At 43.5% G+C, this 15,268-nt stretch overlaps 3 protein-coding genes across 3 annotated transcripts; 1 reads left to right on the top strand and 2 right to left on the bottom strand.

Annotated features, from left to right (window-relative positions):
- The first annotated feature begins 6 nt into the window (after window positions 1–6).
- On the top strand, window positions 7–1,473 carry LOC135334742 (N-glycosidase YbiA-like). The gene is made up of 3 exons (XM_064530025.1): window positions 7–355; window positions 658–809; window positions 1,089–1,473. The coding sequence occupies exons 1-3, from the start codon at window positions 142–144 to the stop codon at window positions 1,296–1,298; spliced, it is 576 nt and encodes a 191-aa protein (XP_064386095.1). The 5' UTR covers window positions 7–141; the 3' UTR covers window positions 1,299–1,473.
- On the bottom strand, window positions 1,439–15,228 carry LOC135334722 (glycogen debranching enzyme-like). Its single transcript, XM_064530000.1, has 17 exons — window positions 15,052–15,228; window positions 13,185–14,250; window positions 12,765–12,977; window positions 11,948–12,086; window positions 11,345–11,648; window positions 10,778–10,947; window positions 10,376–10,477; window positions 9,598–9,744; window positions 6,749–6,926; window positions 6,195–6,429; window positions 5,497–5,875; window positions 5,080–5,213; window positions 3,910–4,617; window positions 3,450–3,568; window positions 2,841–3,159; window positions 2,280–2,367; window positions 1,439–1,870 (listed from the first exon to the last, which is right to left on the bottom strand). The coding sequence occupies exons 1-17, from the start codon at window positions 15,128–15,130 to the stop codon at window positions 1,607–1,609; spliced, it is 4,644 nt and encodes a 1,547-aa protein (XP_064386070.1). The 5' UTR covers window positions 15,131–15,228; the 3' UTR covers window positions 1,439–1,606.
- Window positions 6,952–9,553, bottom strand: LOC135334740 (putative leucine-rich repeat-containing protein DDB_G0290503). Its single transcript, XM_064530022.1, has one exon. The coding sequence runs from the start codon at window positions 8,446–8,448 to the stop codon at window positions 7,624–7,626; it is 825 nt and encodes a 274-aa protein (XP_064386092.1). The 5' UTR covers window positions 8,449–9,553; the 3' UTR covers window positions 6,952–7,623.
- Window positions 15,229–15,268: the final 40 nt, after the last annotated feature.

Here is a 15,268-nt window from a genome sequence, read left to right as displayed (position 1 = left end):
AAAACAAGCCCCACCCCCCTACTTGAATGAGCTAGCTACATCTGAGCCCAGCAAAATCAGAAGCTATTCACAGTGCTGGCGTCAAGACTACTATGTATTAGAACTTTGATACAGCTTCCTGTTATCCGTCTAAAGTCAGCCATGGCCACTGCTAGCGCTCCAGTTCCTGGTACTAGGAAGTCGAGGAAGAAGGAACCATTGGGAGTCACCACAGGGACCTCGAAAACTGGGGAGGAGGTTTTCACATTTTTTTATGGTACTGACACTCCCTTCAGTCAGTTTCATCCGGCTCAGTTTGAGGTGAAGGGACAACAGTACAACTGTGCAGAGCAGTACATGATGCATCAGAAAGCTGGTGAGACCTGATGTAATTAGTACACATGCATACGTTACTGTAGATATTGACATGGATTACTCGGATCAGGTGTCTTATACGGCACCGGATGTGCACCGGATGTAGAAACGCCTTAATTTTTGTTATTTTCCCTTAGCTAATCCGAACCCCTCCCCCTTTCAAAATTACATCCAGTGCCGTATATATGCCACCTGGTCCGATTACTCTATCTATGGATTACTCTATCTATGGATTACTCTATCTATGGTATGGATTAGTTGCCGCCTAACCCACCCCCCACCCCCCCCCACACACACACACAGTTGTGTTTGGTGACGATGAGATGGCAGCAAAGATCCTGGCCAGTACTATTCCTAAAGAGCAGAAAAGTTTCGGGAGGAGTGTCTCCAACTTTAATGCAGATAGGTGGACTAGCGAATGCAGGGATGTCGTAAAGGAAGGAAACAGAGCCAAGGTGGCTAGTCTTAGTGGTGTGTGTATGACCATGATAATCCCCATGGTGGTAATGTAATATTAGCTATAGACTGGTGACGTGCTTCCTATACAGCCCCTATGTGCTATATACTTGCGTTTGTTTTAGGTTCTACTATTGTAGGTCTGAGTAATTATAAATAGAGTTTCACCTGTTATAGTAGAAGTTAGAGTCTGTCAAGTTGTGTATATCGACTGTTCGGGCAACTATAAAGACACTCTAAATATCCACATTTTTTACACCTTAATTTTTTCCATGCAGTTTTCCCAGAATAAGGAGCTCCTTGAGGCACTCCTGGCCACTAAGGGTACCACACTAGTAGAGGCCAGCCCCAGAGACACAATATGGGGTATTGGGCTGGGAGCTAAGAACGAGAAGGCACTAGACAGGAAGCAATGGAGGGGCACTAACTGGCTGGGTGAGGCCCTCACTCAAGTCAGGGAGGAGCTCCTCAAGGAAAATGGACAGTAGCTATAGTGATGATTAGAGACAATCTTGAATACAGTACCATTTTTAATTTATAATTCATATTAATCGACAGCGTAACCTTAAGCTTATAATATTCGTGTTATTTAAGCCATGATTACATGCATCTCTGCACTCCATCAATATGTAACGAAAAAATGTTTATTGAATAGGGAATAAATTGAAACTTCTAGAAATTTCACTATATCAGTATAATTAGTAGAAATGATGCTAAAATGTCCATTGATATAATATATACTACGAATCTTACAATCTACACAACTATAGTTCAAAATTAACAAAGAGTTAGTTAGTTAATTGCTGTACTGCTCCAGGTCATGGAGCACGTCTAGCAGAGTGGCCATTGACCAGGCTTGGATGGGGCAGGAGTCAGGGCACTCCGATCCATCTTTGTTGGTCAGCTCTGGCAGTCCCTTCCACGGGGAGTCCCTCAGAGCCTGGGCATGGGAGCTGAGCACTGAGTGGATGAATGAGATAGTCTCTTCAAGGAGGAACCCGTTTCGATGGGCAAAGTGGAGCCTTGCTCGTAGGAAGTAGCCAATCACCCATAGCCACTCCTGTGTGTGTGTATGTGTGTGTGTGTGTGTGTGTGGGGGGGGGGGGTAAGATAATGGGGAAACTGTAGCACATGACTGCATGTGTGCATAGTTACGCATAACAACTACTGTATGTCTATACACACTGTGTACAGTGTACACTGTCATACATATACCCATAACTACACACATGTACACACACACACACACATGTACACACACACATCACACAATGACAGTTTTCATTATTTGTATATACGTCTAAGGGGAACCTAATGAAGGAAACAATGGAACAGAGGGAATTATAATTATACTAGTGCTCATGGAAGCTGCAGAGAGATACATGTACTATACGTACATAATTATTATTGCTGATTTAGCTATAATTTGGTACAACATCTAGCGTGCAATTCTAAACTGGACTACGTACCGGGCCTTGATGGTAGTTGAATCCCTTGGCACTATTGAAGTCTCCAGAGTCGACGGAGTTGATGTAGTAGCCATTGTACACAAGGTCACTAGAACACAGATAATGTTACACATTTATAATAAAATACAGTTTAGGTACACGTAGGTAAGTACAGGCAGTCATTAGTAAATTTGAAAATGCCACAAACTACAAGTAAGAAATAACACAACAGCTAGCTACCAATATGCCCTACATCATCATGTGCGTATTGGGGGGGGTCTGAAGTACTAGAGTTGGCTCTTTGAAGAGTTCTGATGGTCCCAACTTCTGATTTCCTGGAAGCTTAGAAGGAGCTCTTTTAAATGGTATGCCCAAACCTCAAATTTGGAACAGGCCTATTTTTGGAAGACCACGGTATTTTGGTCCAAAATAGACAATTGATTTTAAGACACCTTCTTAATGCTCAGTGTACAATGAATCTTAAAATTAATGTTATTGGACCAACATAACTAAAGCGGCCGTTCAAAGATGCTTCATTTAACACTAGGTCTTACATGTAACTATACGTATACAAGTACTTACTGAGGGTCCAGCGTCTTGACCCCTAGTGGCCCTAACAGAGTCTCCTCCACCATGCCCAGAGCAGTCCAAGCATTACCAGGTGTGAACAGATCTGGGGCCACCACCATAGCAATGGGGAAATTAGGCCTGAGGCGATAATCCGAGTATCGTTGAGTGGATCCGACAATGTCCTTGAAGATTCCCCTGCGATGGATGAAGCCGCTGCCATCTCCCTCTCTCTCTTGAGCCAAGGCGAGGTCCTCTGGGATCCAGAACCGCTTCTCAAAGTTGATCTTGATGGACTTGGTCCACTCTTGAAAGGAGAGCCTTTGTGGAGGAACTGCATGTGTGTGTGTGTGTGGTATACAATATGTACACGTGTATGATGCAATGCATGGATTCACAATGAATAAGACTTTTGAAATTGGAGGGGACATCAAAAAGGATGTACTAGCTACAATGCAATTTCTGTCAATTGCTTATATCAAAAAGGATATACTGCAGAACATGTACATGTGTACAGTTTAGTAGCTATAATACTAAAACTTGTGTAGTGTACACTGTAACACAGGCACTGCATGCAAGTATATACATAGCCACAGTGACTAGTAGCTGCTGCCATGCACTGACCTCCTTCCTCTGAGAGTAGCTTCACTCCAGAGTATGGGTACACTCCCTGACTAAACACTCGAGACAACCAGCTCACAGCAGAGTAACACAGACCAACCAACTCCACAGCAGATCCATCCCTAACAGAGGGGTAATATTCATCAATACACAAGCTGCCTTACACATTAACATGGGAGGCAGTAAAACAGTTACAGATTTAGTCGGGAAAGCACTACCGTTTAACTGTAAAATTTGGCAGTTTTTAATTTGGCGTCTCAGGCGTGGCTACTACAGCAATGACGTTGTGTCCACCAGAAAACTTCGGTTTTAAGGCAATTTTCGGTAAAATCTGCCAAATCGCCAAATTAAAACACCTACCAGTTATATGGTATAGGAATTTAGTAAACCCATACTAGCTAGGCTATCAATTATACAGAACACACAATTTTACGAAACACAACACCCAACTAGCTCCACCCACCTTGAAGTGGCGGGCACACCCTTGTTGCCTGCCCATGAGGATTCTCCCAGTTTATCCATCCATGTTCCACAGTTATGGACATTTCCTCCATACACAAACCCACTTGCGCCATCCACACCTGCCTGTACGTTGAACCCAGGCGGTGACATATCACGATCCAAATTAGTCCCCGCTCCACGCTCACGGAAACTAATACCGAGCACGTGCGATGTAATAACATCTTGGACAATCTCCGAAAGAGGGCATACGTCAGGTGAGTCGAAATCAGGTGGGGCATCTTCGTCCCGATACAACTTTCGGACGTCGGCTTGCAAGATCTTGGTTCCTTCGGGAGCCATAGTGCAGTAGTCTTGTATGGACTGCAACCACCACCAGGGAGCATCCCGACAGTTATAGCGAGGATTGGAGCCACCGTTGAGCAGATTTGGAATCAAGCCGTGGCGTACACACGCTCCAAATGACAGCAGATTGTCTCGAGCCTCTTCGAATCGACTGGTCACGAGTAGAAGTCCCCGGAGAGAGATAAACGTGTCCCGTCCCCAACAGCGCATGAAACCGGTGGCAAAGTGTGGGAGCCCTGCAGCCATAGAGGCACTGGGTGTGTCTGAGGGGGAGGAGGCAGGCAGGATGGCGGAGTGACACTCTCCATACAGCTGTACCGAGCCGAGAGCAAGCCCCTGGACCAATGAGCTGCCCTCCTGGACAAACCTATGCGTGTGTGTAGGGGGGGGGGGGGGGGAGGGTATGAAGAAAATGTATGCAAGTGCATGTATGAGTTAATTGTAACTATATACATACACTAACTGATTTGTAAAGAAATATAAGAAAAGTCCCCCAAGAGGGAATCGAACCCACGCCTAATCCATTATCTAATCTACTAAACCACCACCCTAACCACTAAGCCACACCTATTCTGTCCCTAGTCATAACACCTCTTAGTCATCACATACACATACATACAGATACAGTATAAATTATTGTGAAAGTACACACAGTAGAGTAGCAGACTATCTATACACTTTAGCCATCAAAACAGGCCTGTAAGAAGTAGTAAACACTGTAGACTGGAAGTAAGATACTGTAAAATAGTAGCACTTAAATTTAACTACATGTACGTATATACTAGAGACTTAATGCAGTACTACCCTAGGAGGTAGAGGGGTCACTCACTTGCCCATCTTGCTGATGGCAGACTTCAGTAGTAGTGAGTGTATATTGCTGACAATGGCATCAAAGTAGCAGGGGATGAGATAGCGAGGAATCTTGGAGAGCTCATGGAACAAGCTTGCCAGCAACTCACCAAGCTACATACAGATGGGGGATAAATAAGTATTGAGTATTGTCACAAATTACTAATTTGAGGGCGGCACAAAAAAACATCTCGATCAGCGTACAAATGAATTTTATTTTATCCGAGTAAACGCTACGATTTCAATGGGGATCGTACAGGCCTCGAATAAAGCCAATTTATGCAATAATTTATGATAGCCGCTCGCCTAGTTATAGTATCATGCATACATTTCTATAGCACTAAGGTACTAAAATTAACCCACTAGCAGGTCATGTGACAGGACTCTGCTCCCTCACCTGCTTTGTCCCGGGTCTCAGCTTGAGCCTGTTAGCAGTGTAGCCCGCCATCCAGTCACCGTCCCTCAGGTTACAGCAAAGGGGATGCCCCAGATCATTATTATCTCGTACCCACGTCATCATGGACATGATACCCTGGAGACCACTGTAGACCAGTTTTCCCGCTCCTGGGACCTCGTAAACTCCACCCCCTTGTCCGTCGTCACGTTCCTCAGCGTCACAGCGATAGAGGGCGTAGTTGAGGTCGAAAAGGTCAAGTTTGGTAACGGTTTTGTCGACACGTTGACGGGTGAGGTAACCCTCGGGGCTCTCGTTGGAGCCAGTAAGAAACGAGCGAATAATCTTGATGGCCGAGTTGGCTTCAGGGACAAGAGACACTCTGCAGTAAAAAAAATGATGTTCAGAACTTCAAGTTTTTGTAGTCAAGTTGCATGCACTGCACTGCACTGCACTGTACACTACGAATAGACACATCCATATTAAGCATGCAGCCACAAGCAATATACATATGTACATGCACTGATAAAGCAACTAGCAGGATGCTTACAGTATTATACAGGGTTCATAAAAGCCTTCCAAAAACTATCCTTCCTGAATCCAAACTGTGTATAATCTACGTGTATGTGCAAAATCTAACCTTACAGCCTAACTGTATCAATTCGAAGCGTACAAACAACCAGCCCACCCCCCACCCCCACCTGAATGCTATGATACTGCCAGGAGGGAACTCAGTGAACACCACCTCCTGCGTGTTCCCGTTATCCCCGCTAGTCCTGAGGCTGCAGAACTGAGACTCCTCCAGCTGTATATGCGTCCTCATGTCCAGGACGTGGGATTCCAGTCCATTGATAGTGGCAGGGTCCCTCTCAAATGTGTCAGTGTCTGGAGAACGTTTCACAAGCCTTGCCTCCAGCACCACCTCCTTGACTAGACCTGCACAGGAAGAGGTGGGGACAATCTGAATATATTGCTTTTTAGTAAAGTTACGTAAGTAGCTTAATTGTTAAATTGTTTGTTTTTCAGGAAAATACAGGCTACTGTACGTATGCCTCACTGACAGGAAAATGAAGTAAACTATTTTTTCCTAAAAGTTGAATATAGTTAGCAAAAACTTGGTACTGTAAAGGCTGTATATTCATAGTCAGGTTACCTCAAGAGAAGATGCTGCATGCATGCCATGCATAAGCCCACAGCACATTTGTAACTAAATAGTATACTGATTGAAACCAGTTAATGTGTGAGTATTGCCTACCTGGCACTGTTAGTGGTGGTACGTGTGCCCAGTGGGTGTGTGGGCGTGTCTCAGTGGGCGTGGCCCAGTCCTCTGGCGAGTGGAAGGCCGTGTGTGCCATGAGGATCACTGATTGGTGGGATTGGGGGGAGTGGCGGGTCACGGCCACGATCTCCTCCGTCACCTGGTCAACGTAGATCTGTACAAGACAAAACACAAAGTCAGTACACATGATGTCATGTACAACGCCCACACATACAACTAAAGTATTTAACCTTTTTGTCTCACTTGAAATTCAACATGAAAGCACGGCGGGTGCTGATGCCTCGGTGGAGGCACCAAAGCTTTAAGGTAATGAAGCTAGCTAGCAGACTATTATATTAAATACATCATGTATATAGTTGCAATATTTTATGCAGGGAATGGGGAAAAAAAGTGGAAATGATAATGAATCAAGCCATCAGATATAGACTTCTGTTTCCATTAAGCTCCTCTTCTATGACACTCTTGATTAATGTATTCGTTCATTGTCAACAATTGCAAATGGCAACATTTATTTCGTAACACATTAAACCTCTTCTATAACACTCTAATACTTTTTGAGCGAAGCAAAACATGCCGAGAGGCGTAAGCACAGCACAGATTGCAACATTCATTGTAAACATGAATTTTCCCATTATTATCGTAAGCATTGTACCGTCCTGAAATTATCACAAGATCAAGGTGGCACATTTTACCGCACATCAGTGATTATATTTACAAGAAGCAAAAGTGGAAGCAAAAAAGATGTATGTATACACAAGTAGATTATAACAGTTAAAGTCAAGCTATAATATCATGTATAACTATTATAGTGTCCTTGTCTTATAGTGTCCTTGTCTTATAGTGTCCTTGTCTTATAGCTTGGGTGGATCGAGTGTACTATCGCCTACTTTAAAATGCACTTCGGAGTCTTCAGTCGGCGATTGGCCTCTTAATATCTGTAGTGCCTGAACTTGTTTCTGCAGTTCTTGAGAGGAATACTTCTCGATTTGGAGTTTTTGTTTCAATATTTCTACTTGAAGTGTAGAGAGTTCTATACGTCGTTCAGCTTCTTCATCCTTCTTTTTGCTCAAATCCTCCCTGAGACATACAATTTCCTCCCTACTTTTCAACTCCTGTCTGTCTTTGTCATCCTGAAGTTTGGTGACGGTGGTATTGAGCTCTTCTCGTTCTTTTTGAAGAGATTTGATTTCTTCTTTGAGTTCATTTATTTTTACTCGGCTCTGAATCTCAGTACTTGCTAATTTATCCTTAAAACTTTCAACTGCAGCCTCCCTTTCTTGCAATTGGGACTTAAGTTTTGCTATCTCCTGCTGCAGTTCTTCTGTTGTTTGTTCTGTTTCTGTCTTCTTTTGGTGGAGCTCTTGCTCAAGAGACTCTTTCTCTTCTTGGAGCTTCTTAATTTCTTTTGTAAGTTGGTCAACTTTTTCCTTCAGCTGTGCTTCACTCAGTTTGCTTTCAGACAATTCCCTTTTAACCTTTGTCAATTCTGAGTTCTTTTTTTCATTTTCACACCGTATCACATCAAGAGAATTAGAAATAAGATCACTGTCACCAACATTACTGTCCTCTCCTGCAATTGGAATTGAATCTGACCTTTCTTCTGCGATACCTGAATCATCGAAGTTGGTTTGAGAAGTTGTTGGTGATCCAATTGAGTTGCTGCTTGCTTGAGACATGATTGCTAACTTATCTAAGTAAAAGACTTGCTATTTACTTAAGACCTCCTTGTCTAACTTCACCTACTTCTTAGCTATTTTGCTTTATACGATATTGAATAGCACTGAATGTTTTTGCTGACAGTAAGATCGAAACCACAGATACCCAGTCAATCATGTGATTATTAATCTAATTAACCAACACACTGTGCCACCATAAAACAGTAGTAAGGCCACACAAAGTCAATTTGTAGTAGTTTCTCAGGCTATTATTCCTAGCAAGCGGATTGAGGCAAATGTGTTTACAGATGTAACCGTCTGTAATACACGTATAATGAAACCACCGCGGATGCTGATGCCTCGGTGGAGGCATTGGATGCAACATTACTGCATATGCGAATCTGGTGCAAAAAAGTGGGAAATGATCGATCATGCTTGTTGCTAAAAGGATACCAAAAGTTCAAAGCCCATAATTAATGGCATGGTGCAGCTCTCTTCTCATTCTTGTAGCTAGCGTTCTAGTGCAGAGCTAACTACTATAGGTAGAATATAGCTAATCTGCAATGGCCTTCTTCAAAGTAAGCAAAACTAGCCATAACATACCGTATAGCGCGAAATTTTCGAGGCACTTATATTTCGTGGATTGGCCTCTAAAAGCCATTTCGTTGCACAATGTTCGCAGAATGACTGCTTACCGGAAGCCACGCCTTTAAATATTTACATGATAGCAGGTAATTCTTATTAACGAACACTTTTCGTGGACTTAATTTTCGTGTAGAATTCCAACCCACGAAATCCGCGAAAATTTCGCGCTATACGGCAAATCCACAATCCTACTAGAAACCATAGAAGCTCTTACTTGCATTCATTGATCCTTGAGCAGTTGCAACAGTCTAGATCGACACACACACACTGTCGTATATACCTCGCTTGCGCATAGATTGTTGCGCATGCGGACACCTGAGGCGTAATAAATCAACTACTAGCTACAGTGTACACAGTGGGACCACACTATATAGTACACCAGTCTACACACTTGAGGTTAATTAGAGCAGCAATTCTACTTTTTGTTTCTACATGTACATGTACATGTATGTGAAGTGAAAAGGGTTGTACAAAGTCTAACGAGAATGAGTGTACAAGTGGAGATATTGAGGTTATCATACCCACCTGATTGAATCCCTGGTCGGCTAGCTGTATGTGCAGCTTGTTGAGCTCTGCCTTGGCTTGTACGATACCAGTGTGAGCACTCACTGCCCCAGGGGTGGGTGTGGCTGTCCACTTGGGATAGGGCCTACTCTCTGTCACCACATTGATCTGAGGGGGAGGGGGCATACAGTGGGATAGGAGAGTATAGGGAAACAGCTGTACACTATAATTTTATGGCTGCTGATCCTAGGGTGGAAACAACGTTCGATTGTAGCCTTTCGCACATGTATGAACTGTCTTAAACCGTGTGCTCTATAGTGTACTGGTTCCTCAGGCAATACAGTATTGTCTGTACACTGTATACACAGGCTGTGCTACATATGTAGTATACTGTGGCTACTGACCACATTGAACAAACAAAAGTAATGATACACGCAGGTGGTGGTAGTTAGGCACATGTAACTTAAATCCAATTTAATTTCAACGGTTTTATGAAAAGACCTTTCAAATGGTACCATCAAAGTTCAAAGTTCATATTTGGGAGATAAAAGAATTTGCCAATTTCGGCCAAATATCATGGATCAATAATTATGTCAAGGCCGAAAAATGACAAATTTTAACTCCATCTAAATTTTTGATTAAAACACATAAATTGAAAAGTCTCTTTCAGAATATCATAAAATTGTTGAAATAGGATCAATGATACTAAGTTATGGCTGCTGAAAGATGTTCAAGTACACTGCCCACTATATCTACACACTGTTTACAAGCTGTACTGTACATATATACAGCCACTCACCATGTGAGGGACCAGCTCGTCATAGCCTCGAGTACCACCACTGGCACAGGAGGCAATGGCTACCAGGGCAGTGTTGGGCAGGGCATCGTACACAGAGCGAGACTAGAGTGAGGGGGAGGGTATAGAAGGTGAGGTCAATACCGCATGATCATGAGTCGAGAAATTATTTTAAAACTCACTATACAGCAGACATGGTATAAACATAATCATACGTACATCAATTATACATGTACATGTAAAACACTGAGCTTTCAGACAAAATAAAATTTGGGAAGCAACTATTAAATTTTTATCAAGAGGCGTTCGTTTTTGAGAGTCTAAGGAAATAGATACAAATGTGATTAACAGTGTCCATTATGTGTGGGAGGCTCCACACATATCACACCACACACGCCCACTCACCAGAATGTGCCCGGGGTCGTTGTCGTGGGTGGCGTCCATAAACATGGCATTAGTGGTGGTGGGCTTGAGCACGTGATTGGACGGAGGGGGCAGGAAACTAGCGACAGGTTCTCCTCCGTACTTGAACACGAGGCGACCCAGCTCACGCGCACACGGGGCAAACATGGCCTCTGTGGGAGAAGTGGAGGGAAGAATAGTAAAAATGTAAACACCAATCAACCACACAATTCCTGGAAGCATAGTTGAGAGAATAGAGAAAGAAGGATACATTCCAAGCCATGAGTTATATACATGTATAATTATGGAGAAATAAAACTCTTCTTTAAAACATGGGCTCAGTACATGTATGTACATGTATGTGGTAAAGTCTGCATGCATGTACACAAGTTCTGAATACAACTAAAAGTTATGTACTCGAGGCTATACATGTAGTTAACAGACGAAAAACCCTAAAAATTCAATATCACTGATCTAACCATGCACACCATAATTATATTGTAGCACTATCAAAGAGCTACTAAATACAAACATTTTTGGGGGATTATTGTAATAGTAATGAACTCTGACCTCTGACGAGAGAGTTGATACCAAGTCTGTTGACAAAATAATTGTCCTTCTCCTCACTCGGAGTGAACAACTCTGCAACCAGATAGAGGTTGGGGTTCACTTCTCGGGCTGCGTCCAGTAGTCCCTCGGCCACTTTGAGTGGTGTGTTGTGACAATTGTCGAGTCTAAATCCATCGAATATCCACGCCATGGTTTGCGTGTACTGTTTCATTTGTTCCCAGAGCCATGGAGAGTCCTCTGGTTTATCACCATAGCGTAGCTTGATGGAATCACCCCACACAATCAGCTCACGCTTGAAGTACACCTGAATGCACGAAATAATATAATGATTCTTAAAAGCTAGCACTAATCGATGGCATCTTCACACACAAAGTGGACGATAACAGAAAATGAGTACCAACTGTGAAGCACATAGTAATGCAGCTAATGTTGTCACTGTATTGTATCAATGGAACCAGGAAACCAAGCAGGAAAGCACACACACACACACACACACACACAATGCTAAGGCAATGGCTGGTGCAGTCTCATACATACGTACACACACATAGGAGGGGCTCACCTGGGACCCCTCTACTACACACACACATAGGAGGGACTCACCTGGGACCCCTCTGCAGCAAAATTGACGAGTGGGTCAGCGTCCATGACCCAGCCATTGTGTGCCAGTACGTACTGTCCCCTCGTTCCCTCAATCTCCCCCGGGGCTAAGTCCACACCACCTCCAACCATGTAGAAGTACCTGGGAGGGAGGGAAAATAACTTAATATTTTTATTTTTGTGTGTTTGTGTTTCTGGGTAGTCAATTACATGTACACATCGATTACATGTACACAGAAGATTGCACTGAAAAAACAGTTATGTTTAACAGTATTCAATGGCCTTCCAATGGGACACACAAAAACAACACTTGGAAGTCTTGAGTACACAGAGACTGCAGGAAATAGATCAATCATTCAGGAATGAAGGTTGCTTCTAATTGGCAGCTAACAGCTGACCCAGACAGCCCTTGCTAGAGTGGCCACATCCTAGAAATGATGCATGACACTATAATGGATTTCCTCTAAACTGGCTTCTCCCTGTTTACTGTATAGGCCTAGCAAGGGCTACACTGCCTGGGAATGATAACTCATGGTGGTAAAATTATAATAACATGGTAGCTTAGCTATTCACAATTTATATAGGAGACAGCTAATTCTTGTTATCAGAGGACCGATTATATCAGAGGGGTTATATACACTGTGGGAATGCAGCAGGCCACAGACGTCAGTTCTACCATGGCTCTATATAAGTCATGTATGTACTTCACTTCTGAATTAATCAATTTATGCAAGTACACGTGTACCATTGAATCAGAAAGATTTAAGAATGCCATTCAATAGACCATGCAATTGCATAAATACCACATTAGTCAACACACCTTGGGAAGAGAGGGTCTTCTTTAGTAACCTTCTGCTTCTTAGGGCCATGACCCTCGAGATAGAGGTATCGGATGTTGGCAGCTAGATTGGAAATAGCACTCTCTAGTCGACGATTCACCTTCTCCGTTATGTCCGCATTCAGACAGCGCAGTGTCTCCCTCAGGTCTGTGCTGCATCGCTCAATGCGCTCCTCAAAGCAAACCACACCTGGCCTGTGTGTGGGTGTGTGTGGGGTGTGTGTGTGTGTGTGTGTGTGGGTGGGTGGGTGGAAATGTAGCACATTAGCACATCAGCCTGACCAGTTTAGGAACTGAAAGATAACAGAGGTGGTAGCATTTGGCTCAACCTAGCTCTTTTTAATTGACTAAAGAAATGCTGCATGTGTAAAAAGAGAGATAGCTAAGAAGCAATTTTCTCACCAGTCGACATTGAATAGCTCCAGAGTGAGGTCAATATCGACCCCTGAACCCAGCCTCCGATACTGTGAGTCCTGGACCACGCTCATCCACTTGCCCTCGGGGCGTGGATGGTTGCCACCATTCAGACGATACACTGTCGACCGGAATTCCTCCACAACGGCCTCAACGTCCACACAGTAGTGCTGCCACAGCTCTGCCCGTGGGAACACCGTCTCTCGAAGTCGAGTACAGATATTTCGCACATCTCCTTCCGAACGAATTTCCGGTCGAATTCCAAACTTTTCCCATTCACCTTCGGCGATTTCCCGCGAGAAGTTAGCAAGTGCAAGGTCGAGAGCATATGCAGGTCGTAGGTGGGGAGAGTTGACAAGATTGTAGCCAGCCTCGGGATGCTGTAGTAGCCAGGGGGTGTCAAAAGAGGTGTGGTTCCAGACTACATCGACAAGACTCAACATGCCCCAATCACGATTAATCGATTTCACCAGCTCGTGTACTTTAAGGAACGAAGATTCAACGTTGAATGATTTTGTAGCTCCCTCGCAATTCTTGAAAGTGGCTTTAGACTCGGAGGAGGTATAACCGGTTGGAAGGTAGGAGGAGTCTATCCTTAGCTGGTTGGAGATGGAATAGGCACTACGGGAGCTGCCTAGTTGGTTGATGGGTGTCAAGTGGACCATGTTATAACCCGCTTCCTTGGCTACTTGAAGACGTTCCTTCCATTGGGTCATCGGGCCTAGTAACTTGGTGATATACGTCTGACATGACACACCGTCTGGACTATATCCCAAATCTGGATCCACAACAAAATATCCGCTTCCTTCTAGAACCTCATCTCCGGGCTTGGTAGAATCGCCCTTCTTGTACTCGAAGCGATATGGCCCAGCATAGTCGAGTGTGATGTCAACGAATCGGTCAGGGTCCCAAGTTGGTTTTCTAGCAGAGTATTGCCATTGCAGCTCTCTCATTTGCTCTCTTTTGTAGAGGGTCCCAGGAGCGGGGTAGTTGGTGTAGAGCTTGACATCAGTGGCGTAGAGACATGGGGCAACAGTGAAGCGGAGTACCCAGCCTGTACAAAAAGATATTATAGTCATGTACTACTGTGCTTTGCAGCTCACTTGGAAGTTTGGGGGGCAAACGGTAAATAAAAAACTACTTGAGGTAAGTGTAGATAGAGTAATGAAGTGGTTTACTTATATTGGTTCCACTTCCCGTGAGTTGCAAAGGGCAGTATATCACAATAATGCTTCCAGAATCGGGAATTTTAACCAGCGGTTGTTTTATTATAATGCATTATGGGAGCTAGTGATTTGTTCTAATTGCATTTCAGTGGACAACTCTCAACACGGTATATAGTTGGTCAGTCAATAATTATGGTATAAGGAAATTACAAAATTAGGCAAAGTAGCTACCATCATTTTTCATTAGAAGCTAGGTCAACGCTAGCAAGCAAACACCGTGTCCACTATTACACTGGCCATGGTGTATAGTGGCTTTCACTACTCAGCTGATACAAGTTCATCTCAGGTCAAACTGTCTACTGACCTTGTTGCACTCAATGGATACAAGTTCATCTCAGGTCAAACTGTCTACTGACCTTGTTGCACTCAATAGGATGTTTGGACAGTGGAATTAATACACTAGTATTTTCAATTGAAAGGTATTTTAATACGAAAATGAAACAATCGATTGTTTCATACAAAAACCTGTACCCAACTAACAAGCAAGCGTACATATACACATAAACATTAATGCAGCATTGAGTGTGTGCATGTCTTTATCGCATACCAATGTACATAGCTAGCTATGTTTATAGTTTGCATATTTAGTTAGTTAGTTAGTTATACTGTACTGTATACTACACACGTACCTGTCTTGAGCTTGAAGAGCTTGGAGTCCCAGTGCCCTGCAGGCTTCAGCTCCAGCACACGTGTGGGGGGCTCTGACATCTTGCAAACACAATCTAGACTGGATAGTTAAATGAGACCAGTTTCCAAGGAGCTAGCAAACTAGCTGTGGTGGTTGTGGTAGCCAGCCCTGCTTCCTGCAAATTAGTTGAGAACCACGCCCCATGAGCATTGTTAACA

The sequence above is a fragment of the Halichondria panicea genome, chromosome 4 (genome assembly GCF_963675165.1).
Source record: "Halichondria panicea chromosome 4, odHalPani1.1, whole genome shotgun sequence".
NCBI lineage: Eukaryota > Metazoa > Porifera > Demospongiae > Suberitida > Halichondriidae > Halichondria > Halichondria panicea.
Note: the sequence above shows the minus strand (reverse complement) of the source record. Positions and strands in the feature narration are given on the sequence as shown.